The sequence below is a fragment of the Elaeis guineensis genome, chromosome 2, assembly GCF_000442705.2.
Source record: "Elaeis guineensis isolate ETL-2024a chromosome 2, EG11, whole genome shotgun sequence".
In the NCBI taxonomy this organism is placed as follows: Eukaryota; Viridiplantae; Streptophyta; class Magnoliopsida; order Arecales; family Arecaceae; genus Elaeis; species Elaeis guineensis.
This window is the reverse complement of record NC_025994.2, coordinates 120,898,353-120,924,711: the sequence shown is the minus strand read 5'-3', so window position 1 is coordinate 120,924,711 and position 26,359 is coordinate 120,898,353. Positions and strand designations below refer to the sequence as shown.

The following is a 26,359-nucleotide window of genomic DNA, read 5'->3' as shown; positions in this document are numbered from 1 at the left end:
TAGAAAGCGGTAGCTACATGGACCAATTACATAAAGCAGTGTATTCCATGTCAAATTTTTTACACCGCCCACAGTGCACAAAGAATTTGTCACGCCCCGAACCCAACACCCGGGTCGGATACGTGATGGCCGCACACTCCTTAGAGCAAGCCCTAAAGAATATGCAAGGCCAAAATAAATCATTACAATCTTATCAACCATAATATTTAATTTCAACAGTAATTCATAAAACTTGCATAATAACAATTAACATTCCTTCAATTCTCTGATCAGATACTATGACACTCTATTTATCCATCTGCTCACCCATAGATCTAAGCCATGGCTAATCATGAACATCCTGTATCTCTGAAAAGAAAGATGAAGGGGTGTGAGCTTTACAGCCCAGTAAGAATTCCCATATCACACTGATATAGTAATATAGTCTGAAAATAAAGAATAGCACTAAAATATAAAATCTCATGTTCAATGTCCAGAATAATGCAAACATTCATAAATTTTCTGTTTTGTCAAAATAGATGCATCATCATATGTTAACAGGTAAAATACTTTTGCTCAACAATTATCTCATGTTTTATCGTTCATTTCTCTTTTCATAATCACATGATTTTTAACCTTTTCTTGCTGGCTCTGGACTATCCAAGTCTATACCTCAGTCATCATCCGGATCGAATCCACTTAAAAAGTCTTTCAAGACTGTCCCAGGATGAGCTCCTGGCCGGCTGTCCCACGTACCCAAGCCCGTGAGAGGCTGTCCCAGGCATAAGCTCCTGGCGGGCTGTCCCAGGCATGAGCTCCTGGCCGGCTGATCCACCTGTAAGCCAGTGGGGGCTGTCCCAGGCATAAGCTCCTGGCGGGCTGTCCCAGGCATAAGCTCCTGGCCGGCTGTTCCACATGACAAGGCTAGTCCATACCATATATCTCTTTCTTTTCATTTAATCATTATGTGTTGATTTCATCAATCAATTATGTCTTGCATTATGATCAATTCAGATATGTCATATCTATATAATCATGCCATCCATCTCTGATACATATATATTGACATAACATACTCATTGCTCAAAATCAAATAACAGTATCTCAGGTATAATAAATTCATCGATCTCAAATCCGACGATGCAAAACCAACGATGCAAGACCAACAGTAAAATAGCATATACATAATAGTGATCATGTACAGGGATTCTTACCTTTACCGGTGACTGATCCAAACACAGAAATCAATGTTCTTCTTTGATTTATGAATTTCTCTAACAAGATATTCCACTCGATATCATATGCAGACAATCATCTCTTCATAACCCTGATCAATATAAAAATCACATATATGGAGAAAATTATCGATAATCGATCTGATAACACAAATCTAGGATCTCTCTTAGAATTAACCAAAATTAGGATTTACCTAAGTATCTGGATCCTCCACTGATCCATAAGACTTCTAGAGAGAGAAAATTCTAGAGAGAGAAAGTAGAGAGAGAAAGTGGAGAGAGAAATCTTCATATCCTTCCGATGAGGCACTCATGATCGAGATCATCAGAGGTCCTATCAGGGTAACTCAATATGAATCAAGTGTTACAAATTTTGAATAGGATCGAACTGGGATCAGATCTACTGCACGAATTTCGGAGCAACCTAAGATCATCTTATTTTCATCTTCAAGTTTATTCTAGGATTCATGATGCAATCAGAGAGGAAGAAAAGATCCTAGAGAGACAAAATCCGTAAGAGAGAGAAAAGTCTAGAGAGAGAATCTAGAGAGAGAAAATGTAGAGAGAAGGTAGAGAGAGGAGAGAGAAAAGAGAGAGAAAGAAGAGAGAAAGGAGAGAGAGGAAAATTCTCTCCTTCTTCTTCTTATTTTATTTTATTTTTATTTTTATTTTTCTCTTTTTCTTTTCTTTTCTTTTTCTTTTTCCTTTTTTCTTTTCTTTTTCTTTTTTTTTCCTTTTTCTTTTCTTTTTCTTTTCTTCTTCTTCTTCCTTTCTTCTTTTCTTCCCGCGGCCTCCCTTGGCTGAAACAGGGGAGGACCGTGAGGTCCCCCCCCTCGATGGCTCGGGCTCCGACGGCTTGGCCGGAGATCCGGCAACAGGTGGAGGCGGCGGTGAGCAATGGACGGCCGGCGGTGAGGTTCGGCCGGCAAAAAATCAAAAAGAGATCGGAAAAACAGGGGATTTCTTGTTCATGGATTTTCCGGCGAAGACGGTGGCCGACGGCGAGGCTTTGGGCCAGGGGAGAAAGGGAAGAGGGAGAGGAAGAAGGGGAGGGGCTTACCTCGAGCTCCGGCAGCCGAGAAGAACTCCGGCAATCTTTTTCTTTTCCATCTAAGAACCCGCGGATCCTTTTGAAAAAAATCCCTCAATCTCTCAAAATCCCGTGATAAAACCTAAAGGAAGGGGAAAGGGGATTTTATAGAGGAGGAATCCGGTTTTTACTCGGATTCCCCACTCTTTTTCACGGTGGGAAGAAGACTCTCAACGGGAGTCTTCTTCCTCCCGATTCCTCTGTTTTTTTTTTTTTTTCTGGGTCGTTACAGAATTTCTCTTATTAGGTATGAGGTGGTTAGCACAAATGCAGATTGAGAGGGAGTTTTAGTTGTGCCTCAACATTGTGTAATCGGATTTTAGGAAACCAGAGGGGCCAACCGGCTCCAGATATTTTTGGCTCCACCATTGCTTTAGTCTCATCCAAATTCCAAAACCAGTTTCAAACTGACTTAAGAACGTTCAAAGTTATAATGAAAATATTTCTTAAAGCATGATGTTATGCCATTGTTAAGTTACTTTGCTGCACTCTTTTCCAAAAAGCATTTTAGTCAACTTTTGATGGTCATATTGGCCAAGAAAGCTAAACAAGCATAGATAAGTGCACGAAATATAACCCCAAGGAGATTTGATGATAAAAAAAATGTATTATGCATGTATTACGATAGAATTTTAAACATTTTTATGTGGCGCACTGAACTTCCTATCTTTTGCCTAAGCACAATAAGGTGCCCTAACTGCCTCCATACCGTAACTACCTTTTAAAACACGAATTCAGTAACTTTAGTTATACAGCAATTGGCCTCAATGATAAACCAAGGTCTAGACTTTTAGCACTTTCGAGGGATACAAAGTCAGAAAAGTAGCTTCAGTATTCAGTAACAGAAAGTTTGTTACCATGGTTTGCAAGCCAGTCGGCATATGCAAAGTCATCAAGGTTCAGAGAAGAGACAAAAGGTTTATGTGAAAGGTCTTGAATTAGGGGAGCATTATGAAATAACATGAAGAAGACTTGTTAGCAGAAGTTTAAGAAAAGATGTTGCTGAAACCCTGACATTATGAGGTGAAAAAGATTCAAAATGTAGCTCTAGATAATTTGCACAACACGCTCGTTATTTGTAAGATTATTACAACAGTTAAACCCAGTGGAAATGACCTCTTATTCTCATATGGAAGAACAATTGAGGCATCCATTCAATATAGCGATATGGACCCAAACTTTAACTCAAAGTTACCATCACAACAAGCATTAGAAACCTCAATTAGCAGTCTCGAAGTGACGTTATCAATATACGACATCTCACCAACCTCGTGCAACAATTTGCTACCCTCACTTGACATGCAGAAGACCTGCTTAATTCTAGAGGGCAGTGTCATAGTTGATGCATAATCCTACCCAAGACAATTTTTAAGAATATGTTTAAGTCCCTTCTTGCAAACAATTTACAAAAACACCAACAAAAAAGAACTGAATAGATAAGGTTCTCTAAAATAATGATAAAAGCTACAATAGTAGATGCTTGGATTTTCTTTTAATAAACTTTTGATGATAATAATGTTGGAGATTTTAGAAGAGGGAAGAGAACTTTTTGAATTGTATTTTTTTTTATTCCAACATTTTTAGATTACAAGCCTATATATATGGCACCTGAAGGATGATTCTAGACTTGTAATTAAGAGACTAACACATCTCAAAGCGTCAATAGACTCATTAACTTTGATACATTTCCAAAACATAATTAAGGCTAACGAACCCACAATTCCAAGACAGCTATTTTCAAGACTTACATTGAAAATGACAAATTATCATTTTAACACCCCTTCTTAATTTGTAATTTTCAACATGTCTTTAAACTTCTCAATCTTCTCTTTAGTAACTGGCTTGGTCAGAACATCTACAGGTTGCTCTTTTGTTCCCATGAACTCCAAGTGAATTTCTCCTTTGCTTACTAGATCTCGAATGAAATGATGACGGAGTACAATGTGCTTGCTTCTTGCATGAAAAATTGGATTCTTTGTCATTGCTATTGCTGATATATTGTCGCAATAGATTACGGTGGGTTCTTCAATTTTCTACTGCAAGTTTATCAAGAGTCTTCATAGCCAAACAACTTCACAAGTTGCACTTGTAGCTACAGTGTATCCAGCTTCCGCAGAAGATAAAGCAACGGTATTTTGCTTCTTTGAACCCCACGATATCACATTCGAACCCAAACAAAATAGATCCTGAAGTGCTTCTTCTGTCATCCATTGAACCAACTCAATCACTATCAGTGAAGCCAACAAGCTTGAAGTTCGGTTCTTTCACATATTTGAGCCCCAGATTTTTTGATCCTTGCAAGTACCTTAAGATCCTCTTTGCTACTGCATAATGAACCTTGCTAGGCTTGCTCATGTATCTTGAAACAATACTTATTGATTGCATGATATTAGGTCTTGTGTTAGTAAGATAAATGAGAGATCCCACTAAGCTTCGAAATAATTTTTCATCAGCCATGTCTACACCATCATCTTGTTGCATCTTCTCATTAAGTGCCATTGGAGTAGACACTGGTTTGCAATCTTTCATCTTGAATATCTTCAACAAATCTTCAACATACTTTTCTTGCGAGATAAAAATCTCTCCTTTTGATTGCTTGACTTGAAAGTCGAGAAAATACTTCATAAGTTCGAGATCAGTCATCTCAAATTTAGTTATCACGACCTTTTTAAAATCTTGAACCATCTTTAAATTGGTTCCTATATAATTCAAATCATCAACGTACAAGCAAACAATCAAAAAAATTTGACCTTCACATTTCATATAAAGGGATGGTTCGCTTTGGCTACGTTGAAGACCAAAATTTTAGAAATAAGAGTCCATCTTGCTATTCCAAGCTCGAGGGGCTTGTTTCAACCCATAAAGCACCTTTCGAAGTTGATAGACTTTTTCTTCTTTTCCATTTGCAACATAGCCTTGGGGTTGATGCACGTACACTTCTTCTTCCAATTCTCCATTCAGAAATGCGGACTTTACATCCAACTGAAATACTTCCATCTCCAATTGGGCTGCCAAAGTAAGAACAACTCAGATTGTTTTCATTTGAACCACGGGCGCAAAGGTTTCATTGAAATCAACATCGGATTGTTGTGAATAGCCTTTTGCAACAACTCTGGCTTTGTGCTTTTGAATGCTTCCATCTTCATTGAACTTTATTTTGAAGATCTATTTTAGCCCAATTGCATCTTTTCCTATTGGAAGATCAACCAAATCCCAAGTCTGATTCTTTTCAATACTTTCAATCTCCTTATTCATGGCTTCTCTCCAAACTTCTTCTCTTTCAACTTCTTCAAAACTCTGTGGTTTTCCAGCAAATAAAACAAAGTTACTAGAAGCATAAATATCAGTCAAAGAACGATACCTCCTAGGAGAATCTGAGTCCAAATCATGATTAGAAGAAGATGCACCAACTTCTTGTTGTTCATTCGGGGCTTCTGGTTGGTTATTTGGAGATACCACAGGAACAACATCTTATGGGATAAAAGCATAGCCACCAGGTTCTTGAGCAACCTAAGCTTCAGTAGCTTCCCATTTCTATGCTATCATTTCATCAAAGATAACGTCTCTCGAGAGAACAAGCTTATTTATTTCTGGATTAAAAAGATGATACATTTTAGATTCATTGCTGTAGCCAATAAAGAAAAATTTTTCATCTTTTTCATCACATTTATCCTTATTCGGAGTGGACACATGTGCATAGACAATGCACCCAAAAATTTTCAGCTAAGTCACCATTGGCTTTCGATCGAACCATGCTTCGAATGGGGTCTTGTTTAGAACTGCTTTCGTCGGAGAACGATTCAAAATGTACACTACTGTGTTGATGGCTTCTGCTCAAAATTTATTTGGAAGACCCTTGCCTTTTAGCATACTTCTCGCCATTTCTTTAATGGTTCGATTTTTTCTTTCTGCCACATCATTTTGCTGAGGTGTGTATCGGATTGTAAGCTGCCTTTGTATCCCATTCTCTTTGCAATAATCAAGGAAAGACTTGTAGACAAACTCACCTCCGCGATCAGTCCTGAGTGTCTTTATCAAACACCCACTCTATTTTTCTACAAGAGCTTTGAAATACAAAAAAGTGCTGAAAGCATCTGACTTTTTATTAAAAAAATAAACCCATATCATTCTCGTATAATCATCAACAAAGAGAATGAAATATTGCATGTTACCGAGTGAAGGAGTTCGAGTTGGACCACATATATCAGCATGAACAAGCTCCAAAGGGCTTTGAACTATCCATGCTGCTTTTGGAAACGGCAATCGATGCATTTTTTCATACACACAACCTTCACAAACTTGCTCTTTTGAATGAATTTGAGGAAGTCCATTCATCATTTTCTTTTGCTTCAATAGTTGCAGACTTTTGAAATTCAAATGTCCATATCTTAATTGCCAGAGATAGGACTCATCAACTTGCCCTGATTTTAGAGCAAAATTCTGCAACTTCAGTGTATCGAAAGGAAATAGGTAATTTGCATTCATCTTCACAGCTGCCAATTTTTGATTATTTTTTTATCAAAAATTTCACACTGATCATTATCAAAGATCAGCTTGTAACCATTTTTCATCATCTGCCCAACACTCAAGTTTGTGAGTAATTTTGGAAGAATAATAGACATCATAAATATGTCTTTTGTTACCTCTATTAGTGTTTACAGCAATAATACCTTGTCCTTCAATCTTTAGATGCTTACTGTCTCCAAGCTTCACTTGCGAAGAAAAATTTTCATCTAGCTTGATGAAGGACTTGCGATCTCCTGTTATGTGGTGGCTACATCCACTATCCAAAAACCAAGTATTTTTAATGTTGGGTTCTTCAGAAGAGAAGAACAACTTCTCAAGATTGTCTTCTTTCGCAAGATTTACCGTAGAATTCTTTTCTTTAATCTCTTGGCCTTTGTCTTTGAACCAGCAATCCTTCTTCGAATGATTTGGGATTCTGCACCGAGTACAGCGGTAACGGCAATCTTTCGATTCATGGTTGGGCTTCTTGCAAACATGGCAATTCGAGTCAATTTGTTGTGAAGATGACTTCCTTCCTTGTTCTCGACCACGGCCTCGTCCAGAATATCCACACCCTTTGCCTTGGAAAGATGAGCCCCCTCGTTGTCCATGCTTCGAAGAATCAGATTTCTTTTCTCCAAGATTAGCTTTCATTTGGAAAGCTTGCTCGAGAGGTTGGCTTGTATAGCTGTTAACTCTCCTTTCATGTGCTTCCAGAGAGCTAAACAACTCATACCTTGTAAGCCAAGACATATCTTTTGTTTCTTCAATAACAGCAACAATATGCTCAAATTTTTGTGGAAGAGACCTGAGAACTCTTTCAATAATTTTTTTTTTCTGGGATCGTATTACCACAACTCTTTATTTGGTTAACTATTTCAGTAACTCTTGAAAAAAAGGTACGAATTGACTCACTATCCTTCATAGACAAGTTGTCGAAGTCTCTCTATAGAGTTTGCAGCTTGATGGAGATTACTTTATCGTCTCTTTGAATTTTTTTTTTCAAGACTTCCCATGCTTCTTGAGCCTTTTTGATGCCGAAGATTCTGGGGTAAATTGATTTACTCACCTCTTGTTGAATAATCCTCAAAGCTGTGGCGTTCTTCTTCATGTTCTCTTTTAACTCTTTTTGTCCTTCTTCAGTAAGCTCTTCCTCCGTATCTGCTTGGACTCGAATCCATTTTCCACCACATCCCATAAATTTTATGAGATGAAGATGGTCTTCATTTGAGAGTTCCAATATTCATAATGTTCTCCATCAAAGATGGGTATTTGGCTGGGAGTATATGAGAAGAAGATGATAGGATTGGATGAGGCCATTTTCTTTCACTCTTGACATCGTGGCTGTAGAATGTTGGACTCCCTTCTTTCTGACAAACTTTTTTTTTTTTTTGGCTGGGCTCTGATACCAAAATTTGTTGGAGATTTTAGAAGAAGAAAGAGAACTTTTTGAATTATATTATTTTTTATTTCAATATTTTTAGATTACAAATCTATATATATATATATATATATATAATATATATATATATATATATATATATATATATATAATATATATATATATATATATATATCATCTGAAGAATGATTCTAGATTTGTAATTAAGAGACCAACACATCCCAAAGAGTCAACAGACTCATTAACTTTGACACATTTCTAAAATATAATTAAGATTAACAAACCCACAATCCCAAAACAGCTATTTCCAAGACTTACATTGAAAATGACAAATTATCATTTTAACAAATAATGCCACCGGTCCTGTCAACATCGCTTCATAGTAGTCTGCACCATAAGCAAGCCAGAGGCAGCACCTTCCTATCGAAAATGTTGAAATGTGAGAGAATAGAACACCACAGAAATATAGACAGACCTGTCAAAGCACGCCCAACTCTGCCAGCAAACCTTGTTTATGGGTTCCATACGTCCATTAGCGAGGCGTGAAATTTCATTTTGGCCACGTAAAATGGTTCCATCCTGAGAATAGGAAGTTTGCAAGATTAGAGAAGAAAGAGATATGAGTGACAGTCAGTGTTTGGTTTAGTGCAAAATTTTCTAATTCGATGAACATAACAAACTAGATGAATGGATTGCAACTTTAGTGACATGTACACCATGATAGGAATCATCTATCACAAAAGTTAAAATGAAGGAGAAATTGATACAACAATTGTTAAGCATTCGCTAGTTCCATTGAGCGAAAGCCACATTTAATATCATACACCACCAATAACTTGAGCTTCTGGATTAGAAGCAAATAGGGGTGAAATCACAATAACACTAACCATACAAAATATTATAGAAACAAACAAAAGGACGAGAAAAACTTAGCATACCCATGATCGTAAACCCATCATTGGTGGAAAATGATGGGAAGAACAGGACTTTCCCTGTGAATATCTGAAACAGGTGAAAACAAAAATATAGCAGCATCTAAAGCCAGAAAGGATATGCATGCTCCAGTGAAGACCATCCAAGATTGCCTCGCCATTTGGAAATAGCCATGAGAGGAAGGAGTGGAGGTGATGGAGGAGGAGGAGGCAGGCGAGGTGCCCTCCTTGTCTTTCCCCAAGCTAAAATAAGTAATAAAACAAGAACCCAAACAAAAGAAAATCAGAACAAAACAACAAATGTTAATTTTTTTTTTTTTTTAAAAAAGGAACAACCGCACATGGCTCAGATAAGGCGTCCCCAAGATGGGCGAAAGACTCTCCCTGGTGTCCGGAGCCCAACGCCGCCATTATCCATACAGCATTTCTTGGTGGCGGAAATTGAAGAGGAAACACACAAATCCCATTCTTTGGAGTCGAGAAACCCAAGAAAACCTCAAAAATTACAAGAACGGTGAGAAACTCTATCTCATCGATCGAAAGCTACTGGTATCGATCACGTCACGGCTCTTTCCACTGCCCCAAGGTAGATGGATCTCCTGATTGGGGAGGCGAAGGCAGGCCGCGAGGAGAGGCGAGTTCTTCGCAAGGATATGGGGGAGGGTCGGGTGGGCTAGGGTTTGAAAACCCATCTCGGTAGCGAGAGAGAATAGAGGACGCAAGGGAGAAAGTAAGGACGCGCGGGGGGGGGGAGAACTTTAAAATTGTATACCAAATGAAGCACGCATTCGATATGATAACTAATATCATAGATTTTTTTTTTTTTTTTTTTGATACAGACGGACGATCACATTATTTTAATATAAAAATATTTTAAAAAATTAAAATATAAAAATAGATGTCATCTTGACAATAGATCCAATCTCCAAAATACTCGACAACAAAAAAAATCACCTTGTCTGCGGCATTGTTAACCTCTCGATAAGCATGCCGAATAGTCATCTTAGTGAAAAGACAAAGGGACCTTCTGATGTCATGGAGAAACGGATGAACATTCAAATGTTTCATCTCATTTTAAATTCAGACAATGACAGTGGCAGAATCATCCTCGATGAAAATCCTCTCAGCCCGCAACTCCTGCCTCACATAAATAATGCCCATCCAAGCGGCACGAAGCTCGACATCAGAGACGATCGGATCAAAGAGCTGAGACCCTCCCACCGCCAAAATTCTCGCATCTGAACTCCGAATGATAAAGTTCGAACCACCTCTGTCATCTCTAACACTACCATCAAAGTTGACCTTAATAAACCTCGAGAATGGAGGCTCTGAGGAAATGAAAATAACCCTCCGAGTCACTGCAGGTACAACAAGAGAGTTTCAGAAATTGAAGATGGTAAGGCTTGGGCTAGCAGTATCGAAGTGGTAGTACTCCACAGCTAAGCAACAAGCTCTTTCTAGCACACACCGCATAGGTACAATCTTAGCATCAAACAAAAGACTATTCCTAGACAGTCAAATCTGATAGGTGACATATACCATCCTACTGTCTTTGATCGATCCCTCGATCGTACTATAACAGATCGCATCAAGGAATGAAGGAAGTCAAGGGTCACTGAGTGCCTTCTGCTACTGGCCATCTACCATCCTCTAAATCAGACTTATCCTCGGACAGCGAAGGAGGGCACACTCTGTCAACTCCTCCCCCAGCCCGCAAACTAGGCAAGAGCAAGTTAAGGCAGCATTTTTCTTGTTACTACTACTGGAATAGAGGCAAGTGTCGACGCTATTGTATGCTTTGCTTAAAATCTATTGCAATAATAACCGAAGGCCGTGGAACTCGCAAGCATAGGCTCTAAAACAACGCATGGGGATGGGGGAGAGCTTGAGGCCGAGCAATATAAAACAAGAGAAAGCACATGCCAGAACTCCAATCCAAGATGATCTAAACCATGATTCCATGGAAAACAGATGTAAAAAAGCTTTCATGACAAGCATATTCTGGTAATAAACAAACGAACCAATTCAAGACATAAGCATAAGCTAAACCAGCTCAAAGTAGCATAATGATGCACAAGATTTCTAGCAATTTGAACTTGAAGTACATGAATCCATAGATATTTAGATTTCCGACGTAACACCAGTAAACAAATAGCTAACCAGAGCATAATTAACTTTATAGTGTCCAAAAAACAAAGGAAATTTATGGATCTAAACAAGGCAACTAAACCTTTAGGATTCTAAAGAAAACTAAATAAGGCATATTTTTGGCTCATCTCCATCGACGTACTCGAAGTCGTCCCCGAAGATTCGGAATCGTCACTCCTCCTCTGCTCATTCTTATAGACCCATACATACCAAGCCATCTATTGCTCGTGCCTTGTTGACCTAACCATTATTCTCTTGGGTTTGCTTGAACACATTAGGACAAAGTCTCAGAATTTGTCATCGATCATGTCCACGATATTATTGAGGCCGATCGTATATGTAAGATTGCCACTTGATGTACTCGTAGCTGTCCTTGAAGATTTCAATCATTGCTCCTTCTCTGTTGCATCCACATAGACCTGCTTATGCTTAACCATCCACTGCTCGAACCTTACCCACACGAATGCATAGCTAATAGCACAAGCTATGGCTCCAAAAATTCAAACACGCAGAACTATCAACACACACACTGTAACACCCCGGCCCAAAATCAGCCACAGCCCAAACCAAAAAAAAAAAAAAAAAAAAAGGAAAGAAACAAGGGAGAAGACTCCCGAAGGAAGTCTTCTTCCTCCGTTCACTGGCTCCCAATCGAAGTCGGAGACAAGCTCCCTCCGGCCCTATTTAAGGAGGAGATCCCTCCTCTCTCCTTTCCATCAAAAATCTCGGGGCAAAACGGCGGCAATCGTCGGAAATTCCTCACGGAGACCCATCACTATGGCATCCAATTTCTCGCTGGAAAAGCTTCGCCGGCGACGGAGGTAAGCCTCCTCCCCTTCCTCTCTCCTTCCCCTTCCTTCCCGTGCCGATGTGCACGCTTGCCGGCGACCGGAGTCGCCGAATTTTGTTGCGAAAAAAATTCTTATTTTTGCCGTTTTTCGTCGCCGGTGGTCACCGCCGACCACCGATTTGGACGCCTCTTGCCGCCGGATCATCTCTCCTTTGGCCGCCGACCATCCCCGCACTGACTGTACCGCCGGTCGGCCAACCAAGGAGGGGATCAAAGATCCCCTGTTTCGGTCAAAAATAAGCCACGGGAAGAAAAGAAAAGAAGGAGGAAGAAGAAGAAGAAAAGAAAAGAAAAGAAAATGGAAAAAGAAAAAAAAAGAAAAAGGAAAAAAAGAAAAGAAAAAAAAAGAAAAAAGAGAAAGAAAATAAAATAAAAATAAAATAAAATAAAAAAAGAAGAAGAAGAGAGAAAAATTTTCTCTCCCCTCTCTCTACCTTCTCTCTCTAGTTTCTCTCTCTAGATTCTCTCTCTATTTTCTCTCTCTAGATCTTTCTCTCTTTTTATGGATTTTATCTCTCTAGAATCTTTCTGCTCTCTCTCTGATTACATCACCGATCCTAGGATAAATTTGAAATAAAAATATGATGATTTGAGATTGCTCCGAAATTCGTGCGGTAGATCTGATCCCAGTCCGATTCTATTTGAAATTTGTAACACTTGATTCATATTGAGTTATCCTGATAGGACCTTTGATGATCTCGATCATGATTGCTTCATCGAAAGAATACGAAGATTCTCTCTCCACTTTCTCTCTCTACTTTCTCTCTCTAGAATTTTCTCTCTCTTCATGGATTTTCTCTCTCTAGAAATCTTATGGATCAGTGGAGGATCTAGATACTTAGATAAATCCTAATTTTGATTAATCCTAAGAGAGGTCCTCGATCTGTGTTATTAGGATCGATTATCGGTAATTTTCTCCATATATGATCTTTATATTTGATCAGGGTTATGAAGAGATGATTGTCTGCAAATGATATCGAGTGGAATATTTTGTTAAAGAATTCATAAATCAAAGAAGAATATTGATTTTTGTGCTTGGATCAGTCACCGGTAAAGGTAAGAATCCCTATACATGATCATCATTATATATGTTATTTTACCGTTGGTTTTATCTCATTGATTTTGCATCGTTGGATTTGAGATCGATGAATTTATTATATCTGAGACATTATTATTTATTTATGTGATTTTGAGCATGAGTATGCTATATCAATACAAATGTATCAGCGATTGATGGCATGATTATGTGTATGACATATTTATTACACTGCAAAAGATGAATTGATTAATAAAGTTAAATATCATAATTTTATGAAAATAAAAAGAAAGAGAAATATGGTTTGGACTGGTCTTGTCATGTGGAATAGCCTGCCAGGAGCTTATGCCTGGGACAGCCCCCACAGGCTTATATGTGGAAGAATATGATCCGAGAAAGATCATGAAGAATCTGATCCGAAAAAGATCATGAATGATTTGATCCGAGAAAGATCATGGCCACTTTGATCCGAGAAAGATCATGAATATTTCGATCCGAGGAAGATCACAGAAATCGATCCGAATAAAAGATCGTCGCATGATCCTGGTAGTCCAAAGCCAAAGCCAAAGCTAAAGCTAAAGCGAAAAAGAAAGGAATTAAAGATGATGTGATAATAGAAGAAAATAGAAAGATAAGACATGAAACAATCGTTGAATAAAATTGTTTCACTTATTTAACATATGATGATGCATCTCTTTTGATAAAATAGATAATCTATAAATATTTGCAGTATTTTGGACAGTGAACATCGACTTTTATGTGTTATTATTTATTTTTATTTTCAGATTATATTATTATATTGGTGTGATATGGAAATTCTTACTGGACTGTAAAGCTCACACCTCTTCATTTTCTTTTTCTTCTCAGAGTTACAAGATGTCCATGGTTGGCTATGGTATGGATTTGTGAGTGAGCGGATGCATGGATAGAGTACCGTTGATACCTGATCAGAGGATTGAAGGAATGCTAATTGTAATTATGCAAGATTTTATGAATTATTATTGAAATTAATTGTTATGGATGTTAAGTTGTAGTGATTTAATTTGGCCTTGCATATTCTTTAGGGCTTGCTCTAAGGAGTGTGCGGCCATCACGTATCCGACCCGGGTGTTGGGTTCGGGGCGTGACAGAATGGTATCAGAGCTCAGGTTATGATCATTAAGGATTATAATATAAGTGATTTAAACATTACAGAGTAATAATAGAGCTTAGGTTATGATCATTGGAGATTACGATATAAATAATTAGGATGTGATAGAATAATATCAAAGCTTAGGTTTAAGATCACTAGAGATTATGAAGAGATATTAAAACTTTATGTAAGATCAGTAGGATGTGACAGAGTGGCATCTGAGCTTAGACCTTAAGTTATGTTCATTTGGAGACAATGATACAAGTGATTAGGATATGACAGAACAGTACTAGAGCCCAAGTTTAAGGTCACTAGGGATTGTCATATAAGTGATATCAAAACTTTGGGATTATAATCACTAGAGTATGATTGATAATATCGGAGTTTAAGATTTTGATCATTAAAGGTATGATAGTATGATATTAGAGTTTAGGTTATGATCACTAGGAAATATGATTTAAGTGGTATTTGAGTTTAAGGTTATAATTATTCAGAATTGTAATTCTAGTGATATCTGAACTTAGTTTATGATCATGAGGAACATGATAGATATAAAAGAGAAGATTCAATATTTAGATTTTGAATCAATAGATGTTAAGATGAAATTTATGTATAAGTGGCATATGATATCTATAATAGAATTTATGAGTTATATCTTAGATTTCAATTAGTAAGGTTGACCTAAGTATGAAAAGAGTTGACCTTGGAATAAAGTGGAAATTATTGATAAGTTATGTTAAGTATACTAGAGGATTTTGGAATGTAAAACTTATATGATTGAAGATCATGATAACTTTTCTGATTTTGATGTTAATTATCTGAGCATTACAAATTTTAAATTTATCAGAAGGAAGTTAGGATATGATCTAAGAAGAAATTTCATCATATGAGAGAGAAATATTTTTGAGCACTAAACCTATAAAAGGTCATATATGAAACTCAATCTTAGATGAAAAAAAAATATATATATATATATATACTTAAATTTTATTATGAGAATATGAGATACACATCTTGGTGAAATTTTTGGTTACTCAAAATATTATATTCTGAATATGATTCCTTGATCTTTCAAGTTGCATTGAATTTCAAGTCAATAGCTTTTTTTTTTTTTAAGTGGATCAAAAGTCTTTTGATATTGTTATTAAATTAAAGAAGAAAATTTATTTTGTCAGAGTATGATATACAGGTTATGATGAAATCCTTAATAATTCGTATTACTATCTTTGGATTAGATTTTTTTTAATTTTTCTTGTGATTGTTGAAGATGGTGAAGTGTATTAATTATTCAAGTTAAGTTTGGATTTTTTAAATTGAACTAAGACATCTTGTTAGTATTAAATTTTGAATGACTTATACAAGGGATAAAATTTTGTATGGATTTATTGATTAATATTAAGGGTTATGATGAACGGAGCTCTATAAGAAATAATCAAGATGATTCTACTTAAGGATGTTGGCTTGAGTTCTTTTAGTTGTCAAGTTAGAATTAATTCTTTTAAAAAGAAAGATTGATTTAGAAATTATCTAAATGATTGTAAGGTAAATTTAAGATTAACTCCAATTAATTCTAGACATGTCGGATTTTTGAAGAGTGATGAAACTTATGCAATGATTTCAAACATAGAAAGTGGATCAAGTTTTAATTTTTATATGCTATACCCGAAGGTAGTAAAGATAAAGAAACTTAAAATTTTGCTCTAAGTCTTATATAAAATTTGAAGGTTGGATCTATCTTGGATTGATCTAACATATAAGGATATTTTATCTTTGATAGACTTATATAATTTGGTAAGTTGAGATCAGAGTGCGCAGCAAAAGCGTGATGGTCTGAATTGATTAGAAATATTAAACCTTTAAATCAAAAGTTATGATGGAATACATTAGTTGCAAATAAGGAAGGATTTTATTGATAATGAAAGGATGCTATAAATTTTGATCTAATATGATCATCATAGCCTGATAATTTTTGTCAGTAGGTTGTTTCATTGTAGATAATGCCAAGAAATTTTAGATATCTCAAGTTTATTAACAGCTTGATAATTCTGGTATTAGTTCAAACTTAGAAAGTTCTAATATAGATCTCATATTGTAAAAAAAAAAATTAATATTGTTACTTAAACTGATATAGAAGATTGAGATTTTTTTTAAGATGAGAGTCTACATATAAAATTTGTTGGAAGATCATGAGAAATAAATAATATATAAGACATTATCGTAAGCTTGAGAATGACATGAAAAATATATACTTTGAAATATATTTCAAATAATATAACTTAATTTCGAGGACGAAATTATTTGAAGGGGAGGAGAATGTAATACCCCGGCCCAAAATCAGCCACAGCCCAAACCAAAAAAAAAAAAGGAAAGAAACAGGGGAGAGTATTCTTCCTCCGTTCACTGGCTCCCAATCGGAGTCGGAGACAAGCTCCCTCCGGCCCTATTTAAGGAGGAGATCCCTCCTCTCTCCTTTCCATCAAAAATCTCGGGGCAAAACGACGGCAATCGTCGGAAATTTTTCACGGAGACCCATCACTGTGGCATCCAATTTCTCGCTGGAAAAGCTTCGCCGGCGACGGAGGTAAGCCTCCTCCCCTTCCTCTCTCCTTCCCCTTCCTTCCCGTGCCGATGTGCACGCTTGCCGGCGACCGGAGTCGCCGAATTTTGTTGCGAAAAAAATTCTTATTTTTGCCGTTTTCCGTCGTCGGTGGTCACCGCCGACCACCGGTTTGGCTGCCTCTTGCCGCCGGATCATCTCTCCTTTGGCTGCCGACCATCCCCGCACTGACTGTACCATCGGTCGGCCAACCAAGGAGGGGATCAAAGATCCCCTGTTTCGATCAAAAATAAGCCACGAGAAGAAAAGAAAAGAAGAAGGAAGAAGAAGAAAAGAAAAGAAAAGAAAAAGGAAAAAGAAAAAAAAAAAGAAAAAAGAAAAAAAGAAAAGAAAAAAAAAGGAAAAAGAGAAAGAAAAAAAAAATAAAATAAAATAAAAAAAAGAAGAAGAAGAGAGAAAAATTTTCTCTCCCCTCTCTCTACCTTCTCTCTCTAATTTCTCTCTCTAGATTCTCTCTCTATTTTCTCTCTCTAGATCTTTCTCTCTTTTTATGGATTTTATCTCTCTAGAATCTTTCTACTCTCTCTCTGATTACATCACCAACCCTAGGATAAATTTGAAATAAAAATATGATGATTTGAGATTGCTCCGAAATTCGTGCGGTAGATCTGATCCCAGTCCGATTCTATTTGAAATTTGTAACACTTGATTCATATTGAGTCATCCTGATAGGATCTTTGATGATCTCGATCATGATTGCCTCATCGAAAGAATACGAAGATTCTCTCTCCACTTTCTCTCTCTACTTTCTCTCTCTAGAATTTTCTCTCTCTTCATGGATTTTCTCTCTCTAGAAGTCTTATGGATCAGTGGAGGATCTAGATACTTAGATAAATTCTAATTTTGATTAATCCTAAGAGAGGTCCTCGATCTGTGTTATTAGGATCGATTATCGGTAATTTTCTCCATATATGATCTTTATATTTGATCAGGGTTATGAAGAGATGATTGTCTGCAAATGATATCGAGTGGAATATTTTGTTAAAGAATTCATAAATCAAAGAAGAATATTGATTTTTGTGCTTGGATCAGTCACCGGTAAAGGTAAGAATCCCTATACATGATCATCATTATATATGTTATTTTACCGTTGGTTTTATCTCATTGATTTTGCATCGTTGGATTTGAGATCGATGAATTTGTTATATCTGAGACATTGTTATTTATTTATGTGATTTTGAGCATGAGTATGCTATATCAATACAAATATATCAGCGATTGATGGCATGATTATGTGTATGACATATTTATTACACTGCAAAAGATGAATTGATTAATAAAGTTAAATATCATAATTTTATGAAAATAAAAAGAAAGAGAAATATGGTTTGGACTGGCCTTGTCATGTGGAATAGCCTGCCAGGAGCTTATGCCTGGGACAGCCCCCACAGGTTTATATGTGGAAGAATATGATCCGAGAAAGATCATGAAGAATCTGATCCGAAAAAGATCATGAATGATTTGATCCGAGAAAGATCATGGCCACTTTGATCCGAGAAAGATCATGAATATTTTGATCCGAGGAAGATCACAGAAATCGATCCGAATAAAAGATCGTCGCATGATCCTGGTAGTCCAAAGCCAAAGCCAAAGCTAAAGCTAAAGCGAAAAAGAAAGGAATTAAAGATGATGTGATAATAGAAGAAAATAGAAAGATAAGACATGAAACAATCGTTGAATAAAATTGTTTCACTTATTTAACATATGATGATGCATCTCTTTTGATAAAACAGATAATCTATAAATATTTGCAGTATTTTGGACAGTGAACATCGACTTTTATGTGTTATTGTTTATTTTTATTTTCAGATTATATTATTATATTGGTGTGATATGAAAATTCTTACTGGACTGTAAAGCTCACACCTCTTCATTTTTTTTTTCTTCTCAGAGTTACAAGATGTCCATGGTTGGCTATGGTATGGATTTGTGAGTGAGTGGATGCATAGATAGAGTACCGTTGATACCTGATCAGAGGATTGAAGGAATGTTAATTGTAATTATGCAAGATTTTATGAATTATTATTGAAATTAATTGTTATGGATGTTAAGATTGTAGTGATTTAATTTGACCTTGCATATTCTTTAGGGCTTGCTCTAAGGAGTGTGCGGTCATCACGTATCCGACCCGGGTGTTGGGTTCGGGGCGTGACACACACAAAGCATCTATGAGCCATTGCTATGCAGAGACTTCGGGATGATTACGACTAAGTGGATTAAGTTGATAGTGTTGCAGGGTGTCAAGAATTCAGATATCAAGAAACCTGCTCGAGTTCTATAGTCTAGAGGATTGTTATCCTACAAAACAAATCTCAATATAAAAATAAAACCATAAGGTGAAAATTGTTTATCTAAAACTATCTATTGGGGTTTGCCGGGAGACTCATAGACTCTCTCTTCCTCCTCTTCTTCTTCAAAACCGGGGACATTCCCCTTCTTCCTTCCCTTCCTCTCAAACACGGCAGGGAGAGGCCAGCGACTATTCATCCACAGTGGTGTCCGACGAGGGTGAAGGCCCCGATTATAGCCACGGCCGACGTTGGTTGGTGAAGCCAAAACAAGGGAAAGAAGGTGCAGAACAAGGGAGACCCTGTGCAGGCCCAATCCCTCACCATAAGTTGTAGCAAAAATGGAAAACTAATTTGATTATGGTCATAATACAAAGGTAATCAAATTTGTCTTCGCAAAGATGATCTAGTTTGTTTCTAGCAACTCCTAAGAATGAATAGCTAAAGTAAGGAGAGTAGATGTCATGATTGCCTCCCATGACGACTATTAATGGCACCATTTTCATGAATTGAATTATTTTTTTTGTTTCAAATGGCAGGCCATCGGCGTATTTGAACCAAAAATTGTAATAGGATGGAATCTTGTTGCACCAACTTTGGTATTTTTTTGATTTTAAAACTGAACAGTAAATTGGCTCTAAATAAATTTTATGCCCGGTGAATAACTTTGAAAAATTACCATACAAAAAATTCTAGAAAATCTATCATAAACGGTTCCCATTGACTGTGTGTTGACCAAATCTCAGATGTGTTAATCGCCGCATCATCATAACTAGGCTAGTAGTCACGACCGTCTCAATATATTAGTATACATAGCCTGATTATATGTTCCAAAATGAAGTAAATCAACAGCGATATGAAACACGAAGAATATGCCAGTGAATCAGATGTCATATAGTAGCGAATCAAAACTGAAATAAAATTCACCCCATCTTCTCCATTGACCAAATTATCTTCTATGGTAGTGAATCTTCATTTTTTTTCTTTTTGTTAAATGTGAATCCTCCATACACTTAGCCCATTCCAAATTAACTCAAGGATACAAGAGATAATATTTTGGAAAATGTTTTGAACACCTATATTTTTGGCCAATATTAAAACAATGAATGCTCACTTCTAACATGAAAATGGAGGGTCAAATTCATTGTTAGAAAAGTTCCTCACACCAACAAAAAATGACAACCATAGAGTTTCATAAACATCCACGTGCCTACTATGTAGTTGAGCTAGATGATATCCACGGATTCTGGACCATGACATGATTGTCTAGGTAACACAGCTCATGAAGAGATCAGCATGGTTGTGAATGAATGATGATAATGTGTGTTTATATTTGATCAATGGTTTCTTGGTGTTGTTCCAATTAGAGAAGTAGAAAGAAAGTCTAAGAAGAAGTCCCTCTATGCTCATCTCTCTTACGTAATTAGTAATAATATATTAACTTAACTTTCTCTTACAACTTTTAGATGATGCTTTGTTGCCTCAATAGATAAGAGGAACCAAAGTTGGAGGATGGAGGCTTCCATAGGAATTGGGATCTTTATCTCGAGAACTTATATAAATATGATCTATTGTCATTGGAATCCAAAGCAAATATTGAGGTCAGTAGGCAACCGAGGTGATGGGGTGCGGTCGGTTGCACTTGAATGCCAATAGTGAATCTAGTTGAACTTCCGTGATCTAGGATTAATTTGAAAATGAATCTTTGTTGCAGAAATTTGTTTGATAAAAGACTATTTAATGTTCAAGTCAATCAAAATCTTTATAAACGATAATATCGGGCATTTCACATATTTCAAAGCATGATGAGTGATCACGCATGCCTATGGAAAGACTACTATTTGTTTATTAGATTCTCCAATTTGGGCTGCTCGTCATGCTTAATCTTGGAAAATGTGTAATGCACATTAAGGGATTTAATTCACTCCATTGAACCTGACCCAAGCCCCTTCATGCCATGTAGTAAATTGCATGAAATGGATCAACTCAAGGCAGTTCACTGTTTACCAATGTGATCAAGTAGTGCAAATAGAGACGAAGCAAAGTTCTACATGCTGATTGGGATATTAGTCATGCCATTCCCCTGTATTACTTTATGTACTCCTTTAACATGTTGGTGTAGTAAATCGGGTTGTGGGTACAGGCAAAGCATCTTCCTACCAGTGTTGTGTAGAACAATAACAGGGACATCACCTAATAAGGTTCTCAAAATAAAATGTTCGGAAAACACTATTAGTATGGCTTAAATTGTGAATCTCCCCTAGCATGCAAGAGATATGCAACTAATTGGTTATAAATCTATATATGTTTTATAACATGACATGGTAGATGTTGCAACCATTGACATATGTGAGAAGTTTTGGAATTGTTTAAGCACTACTTGAGTTGTTGCTAGACTATTAATCTATATATTGAAAAAAAAATGGAGATGAAAAAAAAAATCAAACAAAAATATTGACCTATTTTTGGTCAAGCTTTTCTCACTATATAGGGATGTGCATGTCAGAAAGTTTGTTTGCACAATTTCATGGTAGAAGGATAGATGTGGGGACATAATACTGATATTTGAGTAGCCAAAAAAGAGATTTTTGAAAAAAAAAAGATGATTCCAATATGTAGCATGGGCCCATATACCTTGATCTTGAAGAACTTAAGCTATTGTCATACTACCCATTCGAAGATAGATGGATATGATTAGATGGGGAGATAGGGCTATTCGAGGTTACGGTAAAAGAGATCTACTATTACCATTATGCCAAAATTAGAATCCTACTAGTAATATAGAAGAAATATAAAATAAAGATAAAAAAATAAGAGATAAATTAGATTTATTGATATATTGAAGATCTTTTCTCAGAATACATCCCACCTTATTTCTACTATGATATAAACAATATAATAACTACTTGCTTCCATGATGATGGCCAATGTTCAACCTCAATTTCTAGCTATTCCGGCTACTGAGATTCCTAAGATGCCATAGTGGAAGATTCTTAGGTTCTGTTTGGCTAAACTTTTAGAGTGCCAGAAAACACTTTCTGATTCTTAAAAAGCACTTTGGAGTGATACGGTGGTGTTTGGTAAAATTATTGGAAAGCTGTTTTGATTTTATCGAAAAGCTGAAAAGGTCTACTTGAAAAAATCTGTATTTTAAAGCTTTCTCCAAAAGTACTTTCTGACTAATATCGAGAAGCTGTTTTGTTTTTCTCAAAGCACTTTATCAATATAATTATCAAACAGTAAATAGCTTTTTATAAAAGCTCTACTTTCATAAATTCTACTACTCGAAAGTTCCACTTCCAAATGCTTCAAAAGCTCTACTACTAATAATAATCCCAAATAGACTTTCAGACTTTTTTTGTTGGGTATAAAGGATATCCGGCAATGCCACAGAGCCCTTGTTGTGAAGCAACGTTACGCTCCATGTACATGAATCCTTTGTCACCCCAACCTTCACCCCATGAATTCTTCAATATCCAATATTCAGTTCCCCGACCATGGTCCTCATATATCCCATAACCAACAACCGTCATAGCGTGGGTCGCACAATTTCCACACGGACCTTTGTAGAGACCAGCAGAGTACCACCTCAAGTTTTCCCCGTCAGGACAAAAGGTAACTGTAACAGGCTGGTTCGCGACTGCTTGCATGAGCGCAGTCTCGTTATTTAAAGGCACCATCTCATAGCCGTCAATACTAGCTGACAGGTATAAGGATTGGTTGGCCTTGCAATCGCCGACAACTCCTTTGAAAGGGTAATCAACTTCTGATGCTATGCCTCCATTACTAATGACGTAAGAGAAGGCGCTGCCTCGGTATCCCCAGCGGCATCCACTGCTATGATGATCACAGTCCACAAGTTGTTGCGGTGCCAGAGTTATCAAATTGCCGGTCTTGATTTGAGCGATCCCTTCGATGGCAGCTACAGCAGTGAACGCCCAGCAGCTCCCTGTACAGTTGTTTGAGATAACATTATCTTTTTTGTATCCCGTTATTCTTTAAAATTAAATAGCGCATTAATTGTATCTTCTTGAGAATAAATAACTCGTTGTATGCTATATCTTACCACATCCCCCTTGAGACTTGGCGTTAGTGACTGCACCACTGGTTATCCAATTCACGCTTTTAGGTAAGTTGTTCAAGTTGGCATACCGAAAGCTTCCAGTCGTGGACTTTGGACGCCTGGAATTTACCTGAGCGCGTAGGTGAGAGGACTTGAACTCCTCATCGGTCATGTCTGCGAAATGGTTGAGACCGAGCCTATAAGTAAGATTACCAGCTCTATTGACAGACTCAATATACTCGTAGTTGTCCTTGAAGATTTGGAAACGCCGCTCCTGCTCTGTTGCATCCATATAGACTCGTCCATACTTAGCCATCCATTGCTCGAACTTTGCCTGTACGGATGCATCACCAATAGCACGAGCCATGGCTCCAGAGCTCCAAACACCGAAAACTAACAACGCAAGCACAAAGCATCGGTGAACCATTGCTGTGCGAAGACTTTGGGATGATTGCAGCTAGGTGGGTCAAATAGCCAGATAGTATTGGAGGGTGGTACAAAAATCAGAAAAACAAGGGATGAAATCTCTTGTTGCTGCTATATGTATATATATAATAATCATCATGATAGAAAGGTAATTAAATTTGTGTTTATCCATAATCCTCTTAAGATGAAAAGTGATCAAATTGCCCTTCTAAAAATAAATACCTAAAATAATAAAAAAGAAAATTCATGATTGCCTCCTATAACAACCTAAAATTGAGCTAATGGTCACAACTGTCCCCATGCATTAGTATATATAGCCCGATTATATGTTCCAAAATTAAGTGAATCAACAACAATATATGGAAAATGGATCAATAATAATATGGTTGAGAATATGCTAGTGAATCAGATCTTATATTGTAGTGAGTTATATCCGACATGGATGGGTCTAGATTCACTCTTTCTTCCATCGATCAGATTGCAGATATATTCACTTTCTTTTATAGAAAATAATCAGGCTATATATAGTAACATATTAATATAATTATGATAAAAAATTATGATAAAAAAACTTTTCACTTGAAATCAAGTTTTGGCAATGGAAAGTGGCTGGATAAGGTTTCCCTCTAAATGAAGCTGATGAGTAGTGCTTAGCTGTCCAAGTATTTGAAATGGCGTGAGGAAAAAGGAGATACGATGATACATAAAATAAATTATAATATAAGTATAGTATAATATAACTAAATTATACATACCTTTACTATCAAAATTTTAATATAAAATGTAAATATGTCATATGCTAAAGCTATCCGCTATACATGTATCTCATTTAAAATTTCTAAATTAATTTAAGTATTTGTTATGCTCGCTATCACAGACTTTGGAAGCATGGGCTTTACTGCAACCCATAGGTGGGAGGCCTCGAACTCCTCCTTGTTCATGTCCGCAAAATGGTTGAGGCCGAGCTTATACTTGCGATCGCCAGCTCTATTGATAGATATCCGTAGTTGTCATTGATGATTTGGAATTATCGCTTCTCTGATACATCCGTATAGGCTTGCCCATCCTTAGCCAATCTACTGCACATGCTTTGTCTGCATGAGCGTATCGCCAATGGCATGAGCATGGCTCTTGAGACCCAAAACCCGAATTAACAACGCAAGCACGAAGCATCAGTGACCCATTACTGTGTCAAGACTTTGGAATGATTGCAGTTAAGTGAGTTAAACAGCTAGATAGTGTTGGAGGGTGATAAGTAAAACAGAAGACGAAATCTCTTTGTGCTCAATTGAATGTCATTGCTACATGCATATATACATGTTGTCAATGAATCGAATGCAACTATAGAAATTCATACAATGACAATACAGAAAGAAAATCATGGTCATTGTAGGAAGGTAATTATCAAAACTGCCTTCCGCCATAATTCTCTTCTAAGGATGGGATGCCATGTTTGAAAGATGACCAAGATTGTTTCGAGCAATACTGTCCTTCTAAGAATAAATAGCTAAAATAAGAAGGGAAAAAAAAGAAAAAGGAGAGGTCATGATTGCCTCCTATAATAACTGAATATAGCCTGATTATATGTTACAAAATCAAGTGAATCAACAATAATATGGAAAATGGATCAGTAATGAAACCTCAATTAGCAGTCTTGAAGTAACGTTATCAACATATGACATCTCACCAACCTCGTGCAACAATTTGCAACACTCACTTGACATGCAGAGGACCTTTTTAATTCTAGAGGGCAGTGTCATAGTTGAAGCATAATCCTACTACCCAAGACAATGTTTAAGAATATGTTTAAGTCCCTTCTTGCAAACAATTTACAAAAACACCTACAAAAAAGAACTGAATAGATAAGGTTCTCTAAAATAATGATAAAAGCTACAATACTATATGCTTGGACTTTCTTTTAATAAACTTTTGATGATGATAATGCCACCGGTCCTGTCATCATCGCTTCATAGTAGTGTGCACCATAAGCAAGCCAGAGGCAGCACCTTCCTATCGAAAATGTTGAAATGTGAGAGAATAAAGCACCACAGGAATATAGACAGACCTGTCAAAGCACGCCCAACTCTGCCAGCAATCCTTGTTTATGGGTTCCATACGTCCATTAGCGAGGCGTGAAATTTCATTTTGGCCACGTATAATGGTTCCATCCTGAGAATTGGAAGTTTGCAAGATTAGAGAAGAGAGAGATATGAGTGACAGTCAGTGTTTGGTTTAGTGCAAAATTTTCTAATTGGATGAACATAACATACTGGATGAATGGATTGCAACTTTAGTGACATGTACACCATGATAGGAATCATCTATCACAAAAGTTATAATGAAGGAGAAATTGATACAACAATCGTTAAGCATTCGATGCGTGTACAGTATCAGCCAACGCCAGTTTAGGCAAACTTAGATATATGGTGGCTAGAATAGTGGCATTCGCAGATGCATTCTTAAATCTGATATAAGTGGACAAACCAACTTGATATGAAGGGGTGCAAGAAAGTCTAAAAACCAAAGGATCTTCTTTCTTTGCCAATTTATGTTATGTGAGGAGAGAAAGTTCCGCATTCTAGAAATGTCAGATAAAAGTACAAATGATACTAGAATATATATATATATATATATATATATATATATATATAATTA

General features: G+C 36.7%; 1 protein-coding gene and 2 long non-coding RNA genes across 3 annotated transcripts; all 3 read right to left on the bottom strand.

The window, feature by feature from the left end:
- Positions 1-232: 232 nt before the first annotated feature.
- Positions 233-2,347, bottom strand: LOC140855509 (uncharacterized). The gene is made up of 3 exons (XR_012138420.1): positions 2,275-2,347; positions 1,194-1,306; positions 233-348 (listed from the first exon to the last, which is right to left on the bottom strand). It is a non-coding gene; the product is annotated as an uncharacterized lncRNA (long non-coding RNA).
- A 6,125-nt stretch (positions 2,348-8,472) lies between these two features.
- Positions 8,473-9,800, bottom strand: LOC140855508 (uncharacterized). Its single transcript, XR_012138419.1, has 3 exons — positions 9,151-9,800; positions 8,720-8,791; positions 8,473-8,632 (listed from the first exon to the last, which is right to left on the bottom strand). It is a non-coding gene; the product is annotated as an uncharacterized lncRNA (long non-coding RNA).
- A 12,762-nt stretch (positions 9,801-22,562) lies between these two features.
- LOC140855388 (senescence-specific cysteine protease SAG39-like) lies at positions 22,563-23,705 on the bottom strand. The gene is made up of 2 exons (XM_073251275.1): positions 23,282-23,705; positions 22,563-23,164 (listed from the first exon to the last, which is right to left on the bottom strand). Exons 1-2 carry the CDS (start codon positions 23,703-23,705, stop codon positions 22,563-22,565), a joined length of 1,026 nt encoding a protein of 341 aa, XP_073107376.1.
- Between the last annotated feature and the right edge of the window lie 2,654 nt (positions 23,706-26,359).

Bases quoted from the DNA above. Each gene is read 5' to 3' on its own strand.
- LOC140855388 (XM_073251275.1), bottom strand. From the start codon at position 23,705: ATGGTTCACCGATGCTTTGTGCTTGCGTTGTTAGTTTTCGGTGTTTGG. The intron at 23,165-23,281 runs GTAAGATATAGC...ACAACTGTACAG, and splicing joins CAAGTCTCAAGGGGGATGTG to GGAGCTGCTGGGCGTTCACT.